Source organism: Choloepus didactylus, chromosome 4 (genome assembly GCF_015220235.1).
Source record: "Choloepus didactylus isolate mChoDid1 chromosome 4, mChoDid1.pri, whole genome shotgun sequence".
Classification (NCBI taxonomy): domain Eukaryota; kingdom Metazoa; phylum Chordata; class Mammalia; order Pilosa; family Megalonychidae; genus Choloepus; species Choloepus didactylus.
This window is the reverse complement of record NC_051310.1, coordinates 165739649-165762022: the sequence shown is the minus strand read 5'-3', so window position 1 is coordinate 165762022 and position 22374 is coordinate 165739649. Positions and strand designations below refer to the sequence as shown.

Genomic DNA, 22374 nt, shown 5'->3' with positions numbered 1-22374 from the left:
AATATCTATATTCTTTACAGAGTCGATAAAAAATTCAAAAAAGAATAAAAGTTACTGGTTTAATTTTGTTACTATTGTCACCTTTTAAATAAAAGTATATTAAATTCTATTGCCAAGAAGGAGGTAAATAGGGGGGTAAAGCTGTCAGGTGAAATCACAGCTACCTGGACGATTATACCCATGGAATGTTACTTAATAGATGGATAACCACTTGGTGAAAGAGTTGTGGTGATATGCCAGAGTCTATGTTTTGGCCATGCTCTGTTTAACACCTTTATCTAACTGGCTGCTAATAAAGAATATGGAAGGATGACTAATAATACATTGTACTATTCAATCAGGATTCAAAGAGACTGCAACAGGCTGAAGCATGGAATCAAAACCAGTAAGATGAAATTTCGTAAGTCTACATATTAAGGACAGAAACATCAACTGGTGAATGAAAGGACCAAAGGAAACGTGGCTTGGTAGTTCCAGTAGCAAGAAGCGAGGGCTTTAGTTTACTGCAAACTCTGCTCTTGCCAAAGAATGAGCCAAAAGAGTGATGTGATTACCACCCTCCTAAACCAATGCAGCAGAAGCCTGCACCTATCTCCCCTGGTCTGACCACATCTGAAGCACTGTTTTAGACTTAGAAATCATTTAATGAATGTCCAGAGAAATTTGGACATGCTTATGGAGGGTAAAGTAATTGAAAGGATTGAACTTGTTTCACTTGGAAAAGAAGGGACATGGGAACACATGGAGCAATAATGCAGTAATACTAATAGCTGACACTTCTGAGTGTTTACTATCTTGTTATAGACCGAATTCTGTCCCTCTGGAAAAATCATGTTGAAGTACTAACTCCCAGTCTTACGAATGTGAACTTATTTGTAAATAGGACGCAGCCAAAACTGGATTAGGGTGGGACCTAATCCAACATGACTGGTGTCCCTATGAGGACAGAAAATTTGGATACAGAAAGAGAAAAAGAGAGATGGCCATGTGACAAAGGACAGAAATTGAGTTATGCTGCCACAAGCCAAGGGATGCCATGGATTGCTGGCTACCCACCAGAAGTAAGATGGGGAACTGGGTTTCAAACTCTTTTCTGCCAACTCTCACAGTACATTCTATCTACCATACCACTTTCTAACAATCAGAGCTAGTAAATCAAAGTGAAATTCACTGCCTCATTAAGTAATGATTTTTCCAACACTGGAAATATTATAGAAGAGGCTAGATAACAAGCCAGTTATGGCACAGACAGATTACTCTGGTTTTTTCAACAACAAGATAAAAGAAGGTAGAGTGGATTATATTTAATGTGCTTTCAGATTTTGAGAGTCAAAGACTGTAAGATTAAGTGTTGAAGGCTTAATTAGCTCTGAATTTATAAGACTCTGAACAAGTCACCTAACTTCTCTGAGTTGTTCCTTTTACATAAAATGAAGATATATGTTAATTGTTAGGTCATTTTTAAAATATAGTTGTGAGAATTAAATACTTTTACATGTGTGGTGGTGTTATAGTTTGCTAATGCTGCTGGAATGCAAAATGCCAGAAATGGATTGGCTTTTATAAAAGGGGGTTTATTTGGTTACACAGTTACAGTCTTAAGGCCATAAAGTGCCCATCAACAAAGGGTACCTTCACTGGAGAAAGGCCATTGGCACCTGGAAAACCTCTGTTAGCTGGGAAGGCACGTAGCTGGCATCTGCTTGCTCCTAGGTTGCGTTTCAAAATGACGTTCTCCAAAATGTCTGCAACACCTTCCAACAGCCATCTTCAGAATGTCTGTCTCAGCTCTAGCTCCCTATGAGCTCCTTCTGTCTGAGCTTATATAGCGTTCCAGTAAACTAAACAAGGCTCACACTGAATGGGGAGGGCCACACCTCCATGGAAATTATCCAATCAGAGTTATCACCTACAGTTGGGTGGGTCACATGTCCATGGAACTGAACCAATAGCTTCCAACCCAATCCACATTAATATGTCTGCCCCCACAAGAATGCATCAAAGAATATGGCTTTTTCGGGGCGGGGGGGGCATAATATATACAAACTGGCACAGGTGGTTTGAAGCTGTAATGTACCCCAGAAAAGGCCATGCTTTTTTTTTTTTCCATTTTATTTATTTATTTATTTATTTATTTTTAAATTTATTAAAAAATTTTATATACAAGCTAGGATGATCTGTTGTAATCAAATGATTAGGCTATTTTTTTTTTTTTTTTTTTTTACAAAACAAATCGTACATTCGATTGTTCACAGTACCATTACATAGTTGTACATTCATCACCTAAATCAATCCCTGACACCTTCATTAGCACACACACAAAAATAACAAGAATAATAATTAAAGTGAAAAAAGAGCAATTGAAGTAAAAAAGAACACTGGGTACCTTTGTCTGTTTGTTTCCTTCTCCTATTTTTCTACTCATCCATCCATAAACTAGACAAAGTGGAGTGTGGTCCTTATGGCTTTCCCAATCCCACTGTCACCCCTCATAAGCTACATTTTTATACAATTGTCTTCGAGATTCATGGGTTCTGGGTTGTAGTTTGATAGTTTCAGGTATCCACCACCAGCTACCTCAATTCTTTAGAACCTAAAAAGGGTTGTCTAAAGTGTGTGTAAGAGTGCCCACCAGAGTGACCTCTCGGCTCCTTTTGGAATCTCTCTGCCACTGAAGCTTATTTCATTTCCTTTCACATCCCCCTTTTGGTCAAGAAGATGTTCTCTGTCCCACGATGCCAGGTCTACATTCCTCCCCGGGAGTCATATTCCACATTGCCAGGGAGATTCACTCCCCTGGGTGTCTGATCCCACGTAAGGGGGAGGGCAGTGATTTCACCTTTCAAGTTGGCTTAGCTAGAGAGAGAGGGCCACATCTGAGCAACAAAGAGGCATTCGGGAGGAGGCTCTTAGGCACAATTATAGGGAGGCCTAGCCTCTTCTTTGCAGCAACTGTCTTCCCAAGGGCCATGTTGTTTTAATGCATTCCTGCAGGTGCAGACCTATTGTAGGTGGGACCTTTTGATTAGTTTACCTCAATTGAGGAGTTGCCCTAGGTGGGTCTTAATTCTTTTACTGGAGTCCTTTATGAGAGATGAAATTATGAGATCACAGAGAAAAGCCCTGGAGAAGCTAAGAGAGGAACCACAGAAGCTCAGACAGAAAGCCACTGGAACAGAAGCTAAAAGCAACAAAACCTGGGAGCAAAGGGCCAGCACATGCTGGCCATGTGCCTTCCCATGTGACAGAGGTGTCCTGGATGCCAGTAGCCTGTCTTCAGAGTCCAGGTATCACCCTGTTGATGGCTTGAGTTGGACATTTTCATGGCCTAAGACTGTAACTTGTAAGCTAATAAATCCTTATTGTTAAAAGCCAGTCCTTTTCTGGTATATTGCATTTCAGCAGCTTTAGCAAACCAAAACAACATGTTAAAGTATTTTGCTAATTGTAAAGCTTTATAAAATCAATTTTATCATTATTTGGCTAATCTTCCTAAAAATCTACATCACATTATAGCAGTCCCTTGTATAAAATGTCCAAAGGCTATCTGCTGCCCAAAGACCAAAGTCCAAACTCCTCGGCATGGTGTTTAAGAACCTCAGCAAACTGGCTCCAATTTAATCTCACTGGTATCTTCCAACCACTATATTTCTCATCCCACTAACACTGCCCTAGGTTCCAGCCAAACTCCATATTCCACTGTTCCAAAATGGCAGACCATACCATTTTATATACAGGGCCTCTCAGAAGTTGAAAAAAGCCAGCGACACTCCCATTTCCAGTTAAAAGTTGAAGAAATGCCCAAACAGGCATGTTCTGTGGCAAGTTTTGAATGTTTATATCTAATAAACTAATACCTTTATGACACAAAAACATTGTGCTATTCATAATTACAGGATTTATCTAAAAAATTAACTCATAGTACACATTAGCCAGGGGAACAAGAGTTTGATTTGTATGAAGAATATCTTTCTCTTTTGGTTTGTGAGTGGGTCCCAGTGACTATGTGTATATTGAAGATCCTTCACAAATATAGGGCCTAAGCCAAAAGGCATCCTACCTACACCCTAACTCCCATCCCTTCCCCACCCCCACCCACTAGGGCCCTTCTCACACCTCTTTGCTACTTCACAAGGTCTTTCTAATGATGGCCAGCCCTGACTCAACACCTGAGACCTAGTTCAAGCATCGTTTTTGAACTTTCAAAATATTATCACCTCCTTGATGTTTCCAGATGTACCTGACAATATTATGCAATAAGTACTATGATAGAGGCAGACACAAGACTTTTATAGTTTACTGAGGGTGAAGTTTGCAACTCACTCACTGTGCCTTATACTGTGCCTGGCATATAGCAATTCTCAGTGGTCCATGATTCTTAGATTTGGGCATCATGGTGAAATGACAGGGTATAAACACTTTCTGGTTTCTTGGGAGATATATTTGAGTATGGTCATTTGCCTTCATCTGGATCTTTTTCCTGCAGAGCTTCACTCCTTTCTTTCAGTTATGCATTCTGTGACCTTACGTTTAATTTTTTTTTTTTCATTTTTGAATTTAAAATAATATTAAAGCCTTCAAAAAGCACAATAACTTTTTAAAAAGCACAATAAAAGTCACGGAATTTTTCTGATGAGATTTCTTTAAAGCATACGTTAGTCATTAACTTGGGGGGGTAGGAAGATAGGGTCTGTGGGTAGAGATAGTGAGAGAAAAAAGGAAAATAAACCCTAAAAACTTAGTAAAAGTATAGTTCTTTTATAACTTTTTTATTTTCTATTAATAGTACCATCATTCTCCTAGCTTCCAAGTCTTCTCTGCAGGTTAGGGTTAAGAAAAACAAAAAAACAAAACTGGAGTTAATCATTTAAATTCTTATATATCCTTTGAAATATTTTTTACATTTACTTCTTCATTCTCACTGCCAATAACGAGCCTCCACCCCCCTACTCCCAACGACTAATCTTCCAGCTAATCTTCTTGTCTAGGTAGCTCTTTCTAACCATTCTGAATACTCTTGTCATATAAATCTTCCTAAAACTCTAATTTTTCAAATCGGTATTCTAGTTTAGAACTTGTTACTTATGCTTAATTTCTGCATCCCACATTCAAGGCCCTCTGTTCTTTGTTCCGAACCTTCCCCTCTCACCTGACCCCCACCTCCCAATCTCCATAGTTCTCTGTTGGGGTCACAGGTCGTCTTTCCTTTGTCTCTGAACATACCAGGCTTTGTCTCTGAACATACTAGGCTTCCCCCCTCAGTGTCCACATTCTACCCATTCTTCAATGTTGGGAAGCTATGCCACTGTCTCCTTGAAGATTTTCCTGGCAGCTCCAAGTCACATTGATGGGTCACAAATAATTATTATCGTGTGATGTATTTGTGAAAAGATAGCGGAATCCTCTACTCTTTTCTCTTGATTTTATTTGGTCCTAAGGGACCATTACTTGCCACAGCGGGACTTGTGTCTATAGTTATCTGAAATGGAAATCTGTAATTTCCAAAATACTGGTTCTTCAAGCATATGTGGCAGTTTCTGGGGTTGCTTAAAGGAACAGATTTCAAATATTATTACAAAATACTCATTTTTTTTTTTTTGTCTAAAAGATGAAAAAGTACAGTAGGAGTCCCTGAGGCATGGGATTTATGGTCTTATGAACCAAGGGCATTCATTTCATTTTAAAGAACATTTTCAGTTAATTACATGCTAAATATGTTAAAGTACGTCCCATAATCAGGAATATGAAACGAGATGTTTGAAAATGAGAAGTTTTGAAGGGAAATAACCCTGGCCGTACTTAAGTGACCACAAGCCACAGGAGAAGTCAAAAGTCCACTCTCAGTGCTGCTGCTTAACAGCGATGCTGGATCTGAATTTACGCTTTCCTGAAGCCTCAATTCTCTCATCTGTACATTGAAGATAATCCTTGATAATACCTACTTTTCGGGGTTGTTGTGAAAGGTTTTCTTTCTGGTGAACAGCTGTCCGTTCGCCTCCTAGGACGGAAGGCAAGCGCTTTTCCACTCCCTACGGCCAGAGCTCGGGGCTATATGTTTAGCCCATAATTAAGATTTTTGTGCGCAAAAAGGGAGGAGGGGACGCTCATGGTCGCTTGGGAGGGAGACTCCACAAGGACAGGTTGGGTTGCAGCTTTGACCCGTAGCGCGGAGGCCTTTAGCTGCAGCACGCTAAATATGTAGACCAGGCGCAAAACAAGCTGAGCCTGAGTGCTTGAGTGTGCGCGGGGTGCTGGGAGAGCTCGGATTGACAATGAAGTGAAAAGGTATCAGGGCGTAAGGTAGAAAAGCGGTAACAGGTACCACCTAGAGAGCCCGAGCGCCATGGGCGACAACGCCGGAACGGAGGTGGCGACGCGTCCCGCCGCACAAGGCCTCTGATTAGCTCCCCCGCGTCGCGGGCCGTCCAGTCTCTGCAGCGCCCCAGGTGGCAGCCGGCGGGGTCGCCGCCGGGAGAGCAGATTCGCTCCGCCTCCGCCCTGCTGGGCTGCCCTCCGCAGCTTCCCCGCCCCGCTCTCAGGCTCGACCCTCCTCCCTTCCCCCTCCCGTATCACGATGGACGCGGCCTCCCCGCGCCGCCGCCGGCAGCATCGCGTGGGCCTCTGAGCTGTAGGGCCTGAGGAGTCGCGTGCCGGGGACCGGCCGTGCGCTGCTGCCGCCACTCGGGGGAACCTCTCTCTTCCCTGTCACCAGGTCCCCGCAGAGGAAGGGGAGGGACGAGGCGCGGCTTTTCCTGTGCCGCCTGCCTGGCTCGACCTGCGCGGCCTGCGGCTTCCTGGGAACTCGAGGGCCGTGGCCGGGCCTGGCTCTGCCCGCGGCCTGCTTGGAGCTGGACTGGAGCGGTCGGGGACAACAAGCCTGGTAAGAGCCTACGGAAAGGGGAGGCGGGAGCGCCTCAGGCCGTCGGAAGGGCCCGGATAGGGTCGAGATCCCGGGCGCTGGCGATGGGTCGGGAGCGACCCCAGCGTTGGGTGAGGCCGGCGGGTCTGCTGCCCGACTCCCCTGTTTGGCCTCTTTGTTCCCCTCCCCCAGCCGTGCCCACGGTGGGGCCGGGCTTACCCGGTCCGAGCCGGAGCCCTAGGAAGGCTCCCCTTGCCCTTGAGAAGGGTTCGCCTCCTGGTCGGGGCGAGGAACGTCCTGCTGGGCCTCGGAGTTCCGGACGCCGCTCCCGGGAGACCCGCCGCTCAGCCCGGCACGGCGGCCTCCTCTCGTAGACCAAGTCTTGCTCCTTCTCCTCCAGAACTACCCCCCATCCCTCCTAACTTAGGAGGGTTTAGTGCCGGGAAACCTTAGTGCGTTCGGTATCAGCGCCCCTCGGCGCAGAGCTTGGTCGGGCCCGGCGTGTTGGGTTAGCCCTCTTGTCGCCACCGTTGGATGCCCACCGGGACCCGCCGCCGGATTCACACACCTGCAGTTGGGCTACGTGGGACCTAGAACTGTCCTCGGGTCGGGGCACTTACGAAGAGCTTTTGTAATGACTTGCTTCTTTGGGCTGCCCCTAGTTTTGTTGTTGTTGTTGTTGCTGCTGTTTGTTTGTTTTGTTTTTTTAACCAACTGTCCCATCCTGTGGGCTTAGGGAAAACAGGGCCGTAGGTTGGCCTATATTCTGACCCCTAACGTGTAAGTCCATTGCATTCACTTTTAGCATTTCTTTTTTAAAGTTTGAAGAACAATTGCCAAGACTACCAAAATTCTTAACCAAGTATTTATGCCTAGATAGGTGTGTATCTAATTATGGTTTGTATTTGGACATCTTTAGAATAGAAGTAAATAAATTGAGAAGTTAGCAGATTTTATAAAATTGGAGGTAAATTTCAAGGAGAAATTCAACTTAGAAGAGGCGAATTGGGTCGGAGTGCCGAGAATCTCCTCAAAGTACTGTATCTAACCTTTATGTGAAGATCGGTTTTTGGGTGGCGGAGGGGGAATAAGTTTTCTGGAAAAAAAAAGAGCCTGTAGTAGGTGTTCTTTGCCTTTTTGGCACAGACGCTCGCGATAGCAGTAGTGGGATCCAAAGCCTGTTTGACTGTCTTTGACAAAGGCAGCTCTGGTTTCTAGTTGAGCAGCAACCTAATCGGCTTATAACCTTTTGCAAAACTGGTTTTCATTTAGTATAGTATGCTAGCTGAACTTTAAACCTGAAGAATAAGGAAAGTTGAAACACTGCATAAGCATTCTATCCAAACATACTTATTAGTCTTTTCTAATTCCTAGGAGGACACCACGAAAATTTGGTTCTAGCTGATGTAAAAGAGAAAGAATTTTTAAACTCAAGCTGATCAGTCCTGGACATTTAAAGGACATTTCCCCTTTACTTTTTTTAATTTAAGCAAAGAGGCTTTTAGAAAACCATGGCAGATGTGGATCCGGATACATTGCTGGAATGGCTACAGATGGGACAGGGAGATGAAAGGGACATGCAGCTAATAGCCCTTGAGCAGCTATGCATGCTGCTTTTGATGTCTGACAACGTGGATCGTTGTTTTGAAACGTAAGTACATCCCTTCATCATCTTCCTTTGGGGTTGCTGTATTGACATCTGTTTTCAACCATATGTTGACTTAAGTTTGTGTAGAAATTTCTCTGCTGAACTTTAAAACTGTTGGCCCTTTAAAAGTTCCTGCAAGATTTTGAATTTACACTTTTCTGAGAAATAAATTTGGTAGGTGAAGTAACTCCATTGACGATAATTAATTATGATGATACAAGTGCATCTTTGCTTGTTGAATGAATGGGAATTAGTGGAGGGTACTAATTTTAACCTATAGCTTGGTTGATTCATTTTCAAAATATGTCATGAACTTGGGAAGATACAAATACTTCTGTAAAGCAATCTATTTCTGTACCATGAAATTGACTTATAGAATAACGTAGATAATAACCAGCATATGTTTAGAACTGCACATTTCTTCATTGGTATTAAGGCATCTGAGCTGACGTTTTACTTTTGTTAAAACAAACCACTGGTTTGTAGTTTTTGCTTTAGAAGGAATATTGGATGTTACCCATACAGCATACTTTTTGGAACAGTAGAAACAGATTTTGGAGCTTGGAGAGTCTAAATTTTATTCGGAGGTTATAATGTAAAATTTGTGCAAAAATGTAAAATAATTCATTACTAGATAGTTCCTTAAAGCTGTGTTTTAAAGAACTCTTATATAAATGATACTTGCCCAGCCAGATTAACTGTTCTTCTGAGTGCTAAGCCCATGTTTGGTTTTTACTGTTTATTTTACATTTATATTTACAGTCTTGAATTCCAGTAATAAGTAATTGAAAACTAGGATCTTTCTATGTTTGCTTTAATGCCATTTTGAGGTAATTAGTACAAAATGTTAGAGGTGTTCATGTAAAATTTGCTATAATTATCTTAATTTCTTTGAAGTGGAAATAAAGGCTCTTTTGCTCACTAAATTGATAAAGTATTTTTACTTTTTATTTTTGGTTGTTTAATAATTCTTGGTTTTAAATCCCTCTAAAACAGTGCTATTACAATAAAAATCCTTATAAACAAAGTTTCTAAATCACAGTCAGTTAGTGAACCACTTATTTCAACTAGTTTTGAGTAGACTTTGAGTACATAGGGATATTTTAGGCCCTCCATTGACACTTGTGTTAGTGGAATTTATAGAAAAATGAAGTAGATTTTTGAGTACCAATAGATTACATTAGAGAGTCTTCATTAACCTGAGAATTATTTTTGGTATTTTAAAAATTAAGTCGTATTTGCCATTCAAATCAGCTATTGTTTCGTATTTTCTGGTAGAGCTAACATTCAGTAGAGGTATTTGTAATGACATTTTAAAAAGTGTTACCATATTAAAGCAATTTTAAAGGGAATTTTTAAAATGTAAAATTCCTCCCTATATAAAATCCTTCCAATCTAACATAACTGTGTAAATTTTCCATGTTTCCTTCCAGGCTTTATTTGTATCTAGTATAATGTAGTTTTAAGAAGAAATTAAACTTGTCAAATGCAACTTTTGTTGGAATGAGTAGCCCTCTATCATGTAGTATACCAGAACTTCCAAAAAAATAGACATTTGATTAGATTGTGTGACAATTTTGTTTTTAAACCTTAGTGTGCCTTTTTAATTGAACAGCCAGAGATTCTTGTTCTCACAAGGAAAAATTGTCTTTGTTCCTTCTTTAATCTGGAGGGGCAGCATGGCAAGGTGGAAATAATGGGTTTTGGTGCCAGAGACCTGAGTTCAGATTCTCTGCTACCTGTTATTTACTTTCTTCCTCTGTAAAATGGCAGCAATCTTATTTCAGTGGGTTTGTGGTGAGGATTAAAGAAGAAAATGTATGTGAGAGGTGTTCTGAGTAAAGTGGGCTCATTGATATTATTATTAATATCCGATTTTCAATTTTTCTTTGAGACTTTATTTCAAGAAATAGTGATTGATTTTGGAGGGTCTTTTTAGATTCTTTGAAACAGTCAACAAGTAAGGCAGGTGAAGACTGTATATTTTGGATATTAGGTGAAAATCTCCCTTGGCGAATTGGTTACATATAATATTAGCAAATAGTCCTTTTATATTGAAAAAAGCAAAATATACTTTATTTTATATTTTTTTATTAGAGAAGTTGTGGGTTTACAGAACAATTATGCATAAAATACAGGTTTCTCATACACCACCCCACCACAAACACCTTGCATTAGTGTGGAACATTTGTTACAATTGATGATAGCACATATTTATAATTGTTCTATTAATTAAAGTCCACGGTTTAACTTAGGGTTCCCTGTTTATGTAATGTAGTTCCATGGATTTAAAAAAAAAATTGTTCTATTAACAGATAATTCAATCTAACATTTCCCCTTTTAATCATATTCAGATATATATTTAATTGCTGCTAATTGTGTTCATACTGTTGTGCTACCATCACCACTATCCATTACCTAAACATTTCCATCATTCCAAATAGGAACTCTGTATATAACTTCGCATTCCCTATTCCCTCCCTAACCCTGGTAACCTATATTTTAGATTCTGACTTTATGAGTTTCCTTATTCTAATCATTTCAAATCAGTGAGATCATACAATATTTGTCCCTTTGTGTCTGGCTTATTCCACTCAATATGATGTCTTCAGTATTCATATTGTCACATGTATTCAGGACTTTATTACTTTTTATAGCTGAATAATATTCTATTGTATGTTGATACCACATTTTACTTATACATTCATTGGTTGATGGACATTTGGGTTGCTTCCATCTTTTGGCAATTGTGAATAATGCAGCTGTAAATATCGGTATGCAAATATATTTTCAGATACTTTTTTGCCTGATTAGTTTGCATTAATAGTTACATGTCTTTTTACTCTGGAAAGGGAGATGGAATGGTAGAAATAGTGGTTTTAGAATGAGATAGACTTGGGTTCAAATATCTACCTTTACCTCTGAATACTTGTGATTGCCTTTCAAGTCTGTATCACCATCCTTGCAGGGTTACTCTGAAGATTAAGTGAGATAATATTGGTGAAATGTTTAGCACAGTGCTTTTCACGTAATAGTCGTTAAGGGTTTCTTTTCTTTCAACTTAGTATGTATTGCATGTAGCTCATCATTTTTGGTACCAGTTTTTGACTGTCTTTTTGAAGTTAAGGAATACACATTTTCTCTGAACCTGGAATGCCCCTTATTAATGCCTGAACTTATCAAAATGTGCTCTAGAAAGAATAAAGTGGATTCAACGTTAGTTTTTTCTTTATGTGTGATAGGTCATTAAGCTCTAAAATTTAATATGAATTATTAGCTAATGAGCACTTTTGCATTCACTTCAAAATAAGTGATCATTATATTAATTTTATAGATTGATAAGTCCTGGGCATTTATAGATCCTGCTACTTAATCTTCAGATAATATATTTAAAAAGATATGTCTTCTGGGAAGAATCCCAGAAGATCTCCCCAGAACATCTAGAAAATGTAATATTCGGGGTAGTGCTTTTAGGTACTAGCAAGCTCCATTAAAAAAACAAAACAAAACACCTTTATTTAATTTTGAAGGCACAAAGTAATATATAGTAAGAAGTAAGTCTCCTTCTCATTCTTGTCTCCTCCCCTTTGTTGTAATATAGGGAAGGTGGAGACGTTAGATGCAGATATTTTAGGAATGATGGTAAAAAGTTGAAGGAATTCCTGTGTGATGACTTGTATTTTCTACCTGAAGTAGAAGATTAAAAAGGAAGACAAAAAAACATAATTAACAGCACAGAATTATACATATGAATGTGGTTAAAAGGGAAAATTTTAGATTGTATAGATGTTATCAGAATAAAATAAAAAAAAAACCTCATAGGACTGTACAACAAGTAAACTCTAATGTAAAATTTGGACTGTAGTTAATAGTACAATTAAAATAATATTCTTTCATCAATTGTAATAAATTGCCACAAATGCAAGGTGTTAATAACGGGGTATATGGGAACTCTGTACTTTCTGCATGATTTTTTCTGTAAACCTACAGCTTCTCTAATAAAAAAAATTATAAAAAAAGTAATACAATCTAGGCTTGGTGTTGGGAAGTGAATGTTTATATGGTGTTAGTAGTTTCATAACTGCCTCTAAACTAACTGTAACCAGGGTTATAGTCTTAAGATATTGATTTGATCATCTCACTCCTCTTTTCAAAATCTTTAGGGTTTTTTAACTAATGGATAAAATGTAAATGCCCTCAAAGACCACTCTAGCCTCATTGCATACACCCTGTTACCACTTTATTATATTTTGAATCCTTCACTGGACTATGATGAGCTCATCTTTTGTTTTCATGTTAGCAAGTGTAGTGCCTGGCACACAATAACTAAGCTCCAGATATTTTGGACCTGTTTACCATTTATGCCTAAAATGCCTATAGAAAGTATTTCTGGAGTAGCACAACTGGGTGGAAGGGTGGTATGTTTGAGTAAGAATAGTGTATTCTTCTCTGTAGCAGGAACAGTAATAGCATTGACACGTACTTTCCCTTCCCCCTTGTTTTAATGTATTTGTTTTTTCCATATAGACTCACCCCTGTTTTCTCCTCCCCAAAGCCAGAGAAATAGGGAAGTGAAGTTAACTTTTGTTGTATCAGTTCTGTCAGCTGATCCTTTCTTGACAGGGAATGTTCATTAATACATTAAATACATATATAATCCTGAAAAGTTCAACAAGTGAATTTCTGTAAATAGATAGCAATTGGTGTATGTGTTTTTCATCAGTGAACATCATAGAGAAGTGTTAGAGTAGGAGAAACATTTTCTATCAGAGTTCTTAACTTGCGTCTTTAGGGGTTCCATAGAGGGAGCTTTCATTAAGTTTACCAAAACTTTTAAAAACATGTAGAAGTTAAAAACAACACTATTCTTGTTTCACTGGGGAAAGTACAATGAAAATTTACAGAGATAAGTTTTTAAAAATAATTCTTGTTAGAGAAGTTGTAGATTTATGTAGAAATGATGCATGAAGTACATAGTTCCCATATACTACCCTATTATTAACACCTTACATTAGTGTGGTACATTTGTTGCAATTGATGAAAGAACATTTTTATAATTTTACTGTCAACTACAGTTATGATTTATTCTAGGATTCACTTTGTGTTGTATAGTCCTCTGAATATTTTCTTTTAAATTTTTATTCTATTACCATATATATAAACTAAAATTTCCCCTTTTTAACCACATTCAAATAATGTATTTCAGAGCTGTTAATTACATTCCCAGTGTTGTGCTACTATCGCCACCATCCATTGCCATAACTTTTCATCATTCCAAATAGAAACTGTGTACAATTTAAGCATTAATTCCCTATTCCCTACCCTTACCCCTGCCCCTGGTAAATTCTAATCTATGACTTTATGAATAATTTGCTTATTCCAGTTATTTCATATCTGTGAGATCATACAATTTTTGTCCTTTTTTGTCTGGCTTATTTCACTCAACATAATGTCTTCAGAGTTCATCCATGTTGTTGCAAGTATCAGAACGTCATTCCTTTTTATGGCTGAATAATACTCCATTGTGTGTACTACCACATTTTGTTTATACTTTCTGTGATTGATGGATTTGGTTGCTTCTGTCTTTTGGCAGTTGTGAATAATGTGATGAACATTGATGTGCAAATATCTGTTTGAATCCCTGCTTTCCGTTCTTTTGGGTAGATATCTAGAAGTGGGATTGCCAGGTCATACAGTAATTCTATACTTAAGTTTCTGAGGAATTGCTAAACTGTTTTCTACAGAGACTGAATCATTTTATTTTCCCACCAACAATGAACTGGTGTTCTTATTTCTTCACCTCCTCTCCAACACTTGTTATTTTCTGTTTTTTGAATAGTAGCCATTCTAGTGGGTATGAGATGGTATCTCATTTTGGATTTGCTTTGCATTCTCTAATGGCTAATGATGTTGCACGTCTTTCCATGTGCTTATTGGCCATTTGTATATCTTCTTTGGAGAAATGTCTATTCAGACTCTGTCTATCATTTAATTGGGTTGTCTTTTTATTGTTGAGTTGTAGGATTTCTTTATATATGCTAGATATTAACTCTTACCTGTTTTATGGTTTCCAGATATTTTCTCCCACTCATTTCAGTTATTGTGGGCTTCAACTCCAGTAGTTCTGTTTGGTTCCTTTTTAAAATTTCTGTTTCTTTATTGAGAGTCTTATATTGTTCATTTATTATTTTCCTGATATCCTTTAGTTCTTCCTCTGTATTTTCTTTCTTCTTCATGAGCATATTGACAGTAATTTTTTAAAAGTCTTTGTCTGATATGTCCACAGACTGGTTGTCTTCATTGATGTTTTCTGCATTTTTAGCCTCTTCCTTTGGATAGGCCATCACTTCCTGTTTCTTTGCTTATCTTGTCTTGTTGTACACTGTACATTTTATTATTTAAAAATGTTAACTCTGGGAGTTAGTACCTGAGCTGTCTTTCTTGAGTTTGTATGCAGCTAGTGATATGACAGACATTTTCTTGAGTGCCAGGAACTAATAAAACCAAACACAGCAATGCAAAAACACCTTTCACAGTCTGCAAATTGGCTTTGTGTTGGTTGGTGCTCTCCTTTAGTGCTTAATCCTCCTATCACCTCTTTAATTGTATTTAAAATTTTGTGCTACAGATGAATACTTTGTTATTCAGGGATGGCTGTGATTATTTTATGTATATACTTAATTTCTTCTTAAATTTATTTAATTTGCATGTTGTAAAGTTAGCCTTTTTTTTAATACTGTTCCATGAGTTTTGCAAATCCACAGATTGATGTAACCACTACCACAATTGAAATACCAAACGATTCCATGACCTCAAAACATTCCCTAGTACTGTCCCTTTGAAGTCATACATTTCCCTGACCCCAATCTCTAGCAACCAGGTCTGTTCCCTGTCGTTGGAGTTTTAACTTTTTCAGAATATCTATAAATGGAATCATACTTACAGTATGTAGCCTTTTGATTCTGGCTTCTTTCACCAAGTATATTTCATTTATGATTCATCTGTGTTACCGTGTGTAGCGGTAGTCCCTTCCCTTTAATTACTGCATGGTATTTGATTGTATGGATGTACCACAGTTAGTTGATCCATTCTCCTTTTGAAGGACATGTGGGTTGGTTCACATGTCCTTCAACAGATTTATAGCTAAATCTTCTATAAACATTGACATGAGATTTTTGTGTACATGAGTTTTCACTTCTTCTGAAATTCTTGGGGGTAAATCTGACAAGATTTTGACATTGACAAACTGATTTTAAAATTCATATGGAAATGCATAGAACCTAGACTAGGCAAAAACTTTGATAAAGAACAAAGTTGGAGGACAAACACTACTGTATTTCAATACTTATCTTATATAGCTGTACTAATCAAGACCATGTGGTATTAATAAAAGAGGAAAATAGATCAATAGAACAGAATAGAGAGTCTAGAACTAGACTCATACATATGTAGACAAATGATTTTGACATGAGGACAAAAGCAATGCAGAGATAGTCTTTTCAACAAATTGTGGTGGAAAAATTGGATATTCACATGCAAAATATATATATAATTTTGATCTATACTTCACACTATAAAAAAAAAAAACTCAAAATGAATCATAGGCCTAAATGTAAAACCTAAAACTATGTAGGAAAAAGCCTTTTGACCTTGTGCTAGGCAAAGATTTCTTACATAAAACACCATAAGTCTGATCTGTAAGAGAACAAATTGATATGGTTGAAGACTTAAAGTACTAGTTTAATTTCTGTGATAGACTTAGGACTATTCAGGTTATATAATTCTTCTTGAGAGGTTTTTGATAATACGTCTTCCAAGGAAATGGCCTATTTAAATCAAAATTTATGGACGTAGAGTTATTTGTAATATTCCCTTTTATCGTTTTTACATCTGTAGGGTCTGTAGCGATAATCCCCCTTTCCGTCTTGATGTTGGTCATTTTTGTCTTCTCTTTTTTTGGTCATTCTGGCTACAGATACATCAATTTTATTAGTCTTTTAAAAGAACCAGTTATTGGTTTCATTCGTTGTTCTCTATTTTTCTTTTAAGTTTCACTGATTTCTGCTTTTAAAAAAAAATTCCTTCTGGTTTGCATTTGGGTTATATTTGTCCTTTTTTCCTAGTTTCTAAATTGAGAAGTAGAGGCTACTGATTTACCCATGGGTTATTTAGAAGTATGTTGTTTAATTTCCAGATATTTGGGTATTTTCCAGATATTTTTCTGTTATTGATTTCTAGTTTAATTCTGTCATGGACAGAGAACATACTTTATATTCAAGGATTTTAAATTTGTTAATGTTTATTTAATGGCTCAGGATATGGTCTATTTTTGGTGAATGGTCCATATGCAGTTGAGAAGAATGTGCTTTTTGTTGGGTGGAGTAACAAGTGTCAATTAGGAAAAGTTGACTGATAGTGTTTTTTTATGTCTTCTATGTCTTTGTGGATTTTCTGTCTACTTGGTCTGTGGGTTACTGAGAAAAGAAGAGTCTTGAAGTCTCCAAATATAGTTGTGGATTTGTCTGCTTCTCTTTTAGTTCTCCCAGTTTTTGTTCAGTGTTTTTTGAAGCCTGGTAAGTGCATAAACATTTAGGTTTTTTAAGACCTCTTGGTGAATCGACTCTTTTATCATCACTTAATGACCCTCTTTTCCCTGGAAAATTTCCTTGTTCTGAAGTCTACTTTGTCTGATATTAGTATAGCCATTCTGGCTTTTTTTTTTTTTTAATTCAGTTTTTTTTGAGATATATTCACATACCATACAGTCATCCATGATGTACAATCAGCTGTTCACGGTACCATCATATAGCTGTGCATTCATCATCCGAATCTATTTTTGAACATTTTCCTTACACCAAAAAGAACCAGAATAAGAATAAAAAATAAAAATAAAAAAGAACACCCATATCACCCCTCCCTCCCACCCTAATTTTCATTTAGGTTTTGTCCCCATTTTTCTACTCATCCGTTCATACACTGGATAAAGGGAGTGCGATCTGCAAGGTTGTCACAATCGTATTGTTATCCCTTGTAAGCTATATTGTTTAACAATCGTCTTCAAGAGCCAAGGCTCCTGGGTTGGAGTATGGTAGTTTCAGGTGTTTACTTCTAGCTATTCTAATATATTAAAACCTAAAAAGTGTTACCTATGTAGTGCGTAAGAATGTCCACCAGAGTGACCTCTAGCCATTCCAACACACTAAAAACTAAAAGGTGATATCTGTATAGCACATAAGGATACCCTCCAGAATGACCTCTCGACTCCATTTGAAATCTCTCAGCCACTGAAGCTTTATTTTGTTTCATTTCGCATCCCCCTTTTGGTCAAGAAGATGTTCTCAATCCCACGATGTCCGGCTTTCTTTTTATAGTGTTTACATGGTGTATCTTTTCTGTTTTTTTAGTTTTAACCAATCCGTATCATTATATACAAATTAGGTTTCTCGAAGCCAGCATATTGCTCAGTTGTGTTTTTTAATCCAATCTGACAGTCTCTCTCTCTCTTTTTTAAATGCAATTTTATTGAAATACATTCATAAACCATACAGTCATCCAAAGTGTACAACAGTTGTTTACAGTATCATCATATAGTTGTGCCTTCATCACCACAATTTTGAACATTTCATTACTCCAAAAAAATAAAAAATAAAAATTAAAAAAAGTAAAAAAGAGCACCCAAAACATCTCATACCCCTATTCCCCCCTCTCCCCCTCACTATTATTCATTTGCTTTTTGTCCCCATTTTCTACTCATTTGTCCGTACACTGGGTAAAGGGAGTTTGGGCCATAAGGTTTTCACAATCATATTCATACCATATAAGCTATTTAATTATAGATCGACTTCAAAAATCAAGGATACTGGATTGCCGTTCAACAGTTTCAGATATTTCCTTCTAGCTATTCTAATAAAGTAAAAACTAAAAAGGGATATCTATATAATGCATAAAATTACCTCCAGAATGACCTCTTGACTCCATTTGAAATCTCTCAGCCACTGACAGTTTCTTTTAATTGGTGAGTTTAGAGCACTTCAATTTAATGTAAGTTTTGATATGTTTGGATATATGTCTATGATTTTATTATTTGTTTTTTCTCTTTTTGTTCCTTTGTTCCTGCTTTCCTGCCTTTTGGATTATTTGAATATTTTGTAGCCTTCTATTTTAATTTACCTATTGGCTTTCTGGCGATATCTCTTTGTAGTTTTTAGCAGTTCTCTAGGAATTATAAGTAACTTAATAGTTTACCACTCCTACTAAAATGAAGAAGACTTAAAAACATTGGTCCTTTTATTCTCTCCTCCCTTAACTTGTAGTTGTCATATGTATTTCATCTACAGTCTTTGAAAACCTCACCATATAGTGTTAAAATTTTTGTTTTTCAGTAGTCAGTTTAAGAGGAAAACTAGTCTATTGTATTTACTGAGATGTGTATCATTTCTGTTTTTCTTTCTTCATTCTTGAAATTCCATGTGTCTCTTCTCATCCTGAAGAACTTTCTTTAACATTGCTTTTAGGGAAGGGCAGTTGATGAATTCGCTTAGTTTTTCTTTATTTGACAATGTCTGTTTTGCCTTCATTATTTACAGATGTTTTTGCTAAATGTAGAATCTTAGATGATAGTTCTTTTGAGCATTTTTAAGATGTAATTCCACTATCTTCTGGCCCTTAATGGTTTCTGATAAGAAATCTACATTTATTTGAACCTTTTGTTCCTTATATGCATCATTTTTAGCTTTGGTTTTTAGCAATTTGATTATGATGTGTCTTTGTATGGTTGTTTTTGAATTTATCTTGTTTGGGGTTTGCTGAACTTTTTGAGTGTGTATAGTTATGTCTTTCACCAAATTTGGAAAGATTTTTCAAATATATTTTCTGTACCAGTCATTTTCTCCTTTCCTTTTGGGACTCCAGTGGCACAAGTGTTTGATCTTTTGATATTTTTCTTCGGGTCCTTGGGACTTGCTTCGTTTTTATACCCCAATCTTTTTTTCTGTGTTCTTCAGATTGGATAATTTTTATTGCTCTGTCTTTAAGCTTATTGACTCTTTTCACCTCCATTTTTCTCTTGAGCCCATCCAGTGAATTTTTTGTTTCAAGTATAGTGTTTTTCATTTCTAAAATTACAATTTGATTCTTTTTCATACTTTGTGTTCTCTGTTGAAAATTTCTATCTTTCCAAAATTCGTTACAAGAATGTTCACATTTATCTTACAGAGATAAATTTATCTCCCCCCTTGAGGAGCCTGTGGAGAATTCAGGGGTATTGGCCTACCCCACCTCGATGGTTGCTAACATGACCACAGACATAGAGGACTGGTGGTTTGATGGGTTGAGCCCTCTACCATAGGTTTTACCCTTGGGAAGACGGTTGCTGCAAAGGAGAGGCTAGGCCTCCCTATAATTGTGCCTAAGAGCCCCCTCCCGAATGCCTCTTTGTTGCTCAGATGTGGCCTTCTCTCTCTAGCTAAGCCAACTTGAAAGGTGAAATCACTGCCCTCCCCTCTACGTGGGATCAGACACCCAGGGGAGTGAATCTCCCTGGCAACGTGGAATATGACTCCCAGGGAGGAATGTAGACCCGGCATCGTGGGACGGAGAACATCTTCTTGACCAAAAGGGGGATGTGAAAGGAAATGAAATAAGCTTCAGTGGCAGAGAGATTCCAAAAGGAGCTGAGAGGTCACTCTGGTGGGCACTCTTATGCACACTTTAGACAACCCTTTTTAGGTTCTGAAGAATTGGGGTAGCTGGTGGTGGATACCTGAAACTATCAAACTACAACCCAGAACCCATGAATCTCGAAGACAGATGTATAAAAATGTAGCTTATGAGGGGTGACAGTGGGATTGGGAAAGCCATAAGGACCACACTCCACTTTGTCTAGTTTATGGATGGATGAGTAGAAAAATAGGGGAAGGAAACAAACAGACAAAGGTACCCAGTGTTCTTTTTTACTTCAATTGCTCTTTTTCACTCTAATTATTATTCTTGTTATTTTTGTGTGTGTGCTAATGAAGGTGTCAGGGATTGATTTAGGTGATGAATGTACCACTATGTAATGGTACTGTAAACAATTGAAGGTACGATTTGTTTTGCATGACTGCGTGGTATGTGAATATATCTCAATAAAATGAAGATTAAAAAAAAAGAAGGAAGGAAAAAAAAAAAAACTTAGGGTGGGATGGGAATTGCAAGTAGTTCTTATATTTGGTAAAACAGAAATGGGTTGTTTGTGTGTCTAGGGATGGAGAGGGGTAATGGATGAAGCTAAGCAGTGGCCAGATCATGAAGGGCGATATATGTAATCCTGATGAATTTGGATTTTATCCCCAAGGCAGTAGAGAGCTAATGAAGATTAAGCAGGGTGTGATGGTCTCAGAATTGTATTTTAGAAAAACAACTGTAGTGATAGACTGGTGAATGGACTGGAGAGTCTAGTAAGAGTCTAGTTAGAAAGTTTATAGAGTAATCTAGGGAAGATATGATAAGGGTCAGAATGCGAGGGGAGGGAAAATACTAAACAGAGGAGGTAGAACCAACAAGTTGGGTATTGGATTTTGTATTGTAGAAATGGGGGTTATGGAAGAATTGTATGGTTTTTACTTGAGTGAATGGGGGGGATGGTAGATGAGAGAATATAAGTGGTAGTATGGCTTTTGATAAGAAAGTTTCATTTAGTTTTGGGCAGGTTGTGTTTGAAGGTTCCTGAAATAATCTCCAGGTAGTGATGGGTAAGTAGGGGAGGCAGTTGGCTCTGTCGTTCTGGGATTTAGGAGAGCAGTTTGTGCTAGAGTCAAGAGTGTACGTTTTGCTTTACTATGGGAAATGAGAGGGAAAGGTGGAAGAGGATTCACTTGTTTGTTTTTAGGAAGGTGTAGAAGTGGAAGGAGATAGGGAAGTGAGGGACCAAATGAGGGATGAGCCAGGGTGAAGCCCTCTGTGTGGAGGGGTGAGGACATATTTGTGAGAGGTTGGGCAGGGGGGTGGAGAGGTAAAAAGTCAGTAAGGGAGCTGAGGGATTTCTTTTTGTTTGGCCTCTCCTTACATGAGCATTTCTTATTTTTCTTGGTATCATTCACTCAACAAATAAAACTTGAAATAAATAGAATAAAACTATATTCTATATGTAGGAAACCATGCTGGCTGCTGTATGACATAAAATCCCTCCTAATGGGGAGTTTATAGTTTTTTGGGAGAGAGTTACAATGAATAACAAAAAATAAACATGTAAGCATAAATCGTAAGGTAAATTAGAACAATAAACTGGGGTCTTATAAAGAAATATAACTGTAGGTCTTTTTAAATATTTTGTATTTTTTAGAACTCAATATTGGCATGTTCATGCCTAACTCTTTCCTTAATTTATACTTAATTTGTGTTATTGAGGTTTAGTAATTTGCTTTTTTAAAAAAGCTCTGAACAAATACTATTAACCTACATTTAATTGAGTTTAGTTCTGAACGGTAATATTAACCTAAATTTAATTGATGAATCTTATAATAGTTCTTTTTTTTAATTTAAGGAAATGCTTTTTAGAATTGTGTGTAAAATACCAATAGATCTGTTTTCACTTGAATAATATGTCTATATAATCATTAAAATTTTATCATTTCAAAAATTCTAATGAGTTTTCAGATGACTAGTGTTGACACAAAATCTGAATATCTCTTGAATTATAAGGCATTCCCACTGACTTCAGCAAAATTTCTCTTCTTTGAAGACTAAATAATATATATGTGAGTTAAAGTGTTAATCTTAGATAATTTTGACTTTTTTTTTGAGTTCCCTATGGTATAATTTGATATTCCGGAAATTTATTTGCTGTGCTAGTTCATCATAATAAAAATTAATAGATAAACCAAGAGGA

At 37.5% G+C, this 22374-nt stretch overlaps 1 protein-coding gene across 7 annotated transcripts in view; it reads left to right on the top strand.

Annotated features, from left to right (window-relative positions):
* Positions 1 to 6540: 6540 nt before the first annotated feature.
* Positions 6541 to 22374, top strand: part of HECTD1 (HECT domain E3 ubiquitin protein ligase 1) — a 129915-nt gene continuing 114081 nt past the window's right edge. For 5 of the 7 annotated variants that reach the window (XM_037834743.1, XM_037834745.1, XM_037834744.1 and 2 more), the window contains exons 1-2: positions 6541 to 6880; positions 8234 to 8510. In XM_037834743.1, the coding sequence (XP_037690671.1) occupies positions 8371 to 8510 (140 nt within the window). In that variant the 5' untranslated portion in view covers positions 6541 to 6880; positions 8234 to 8370. Of the gene's footprint in view, positions 6881 to 7362; positions 7466 to 8233; positions 8511 to 22374 lie in introns of those variants that run through there. The other 2 variants (XM_037834739.1, XM_037834740.1) reach the window with 2 other exon arrangements.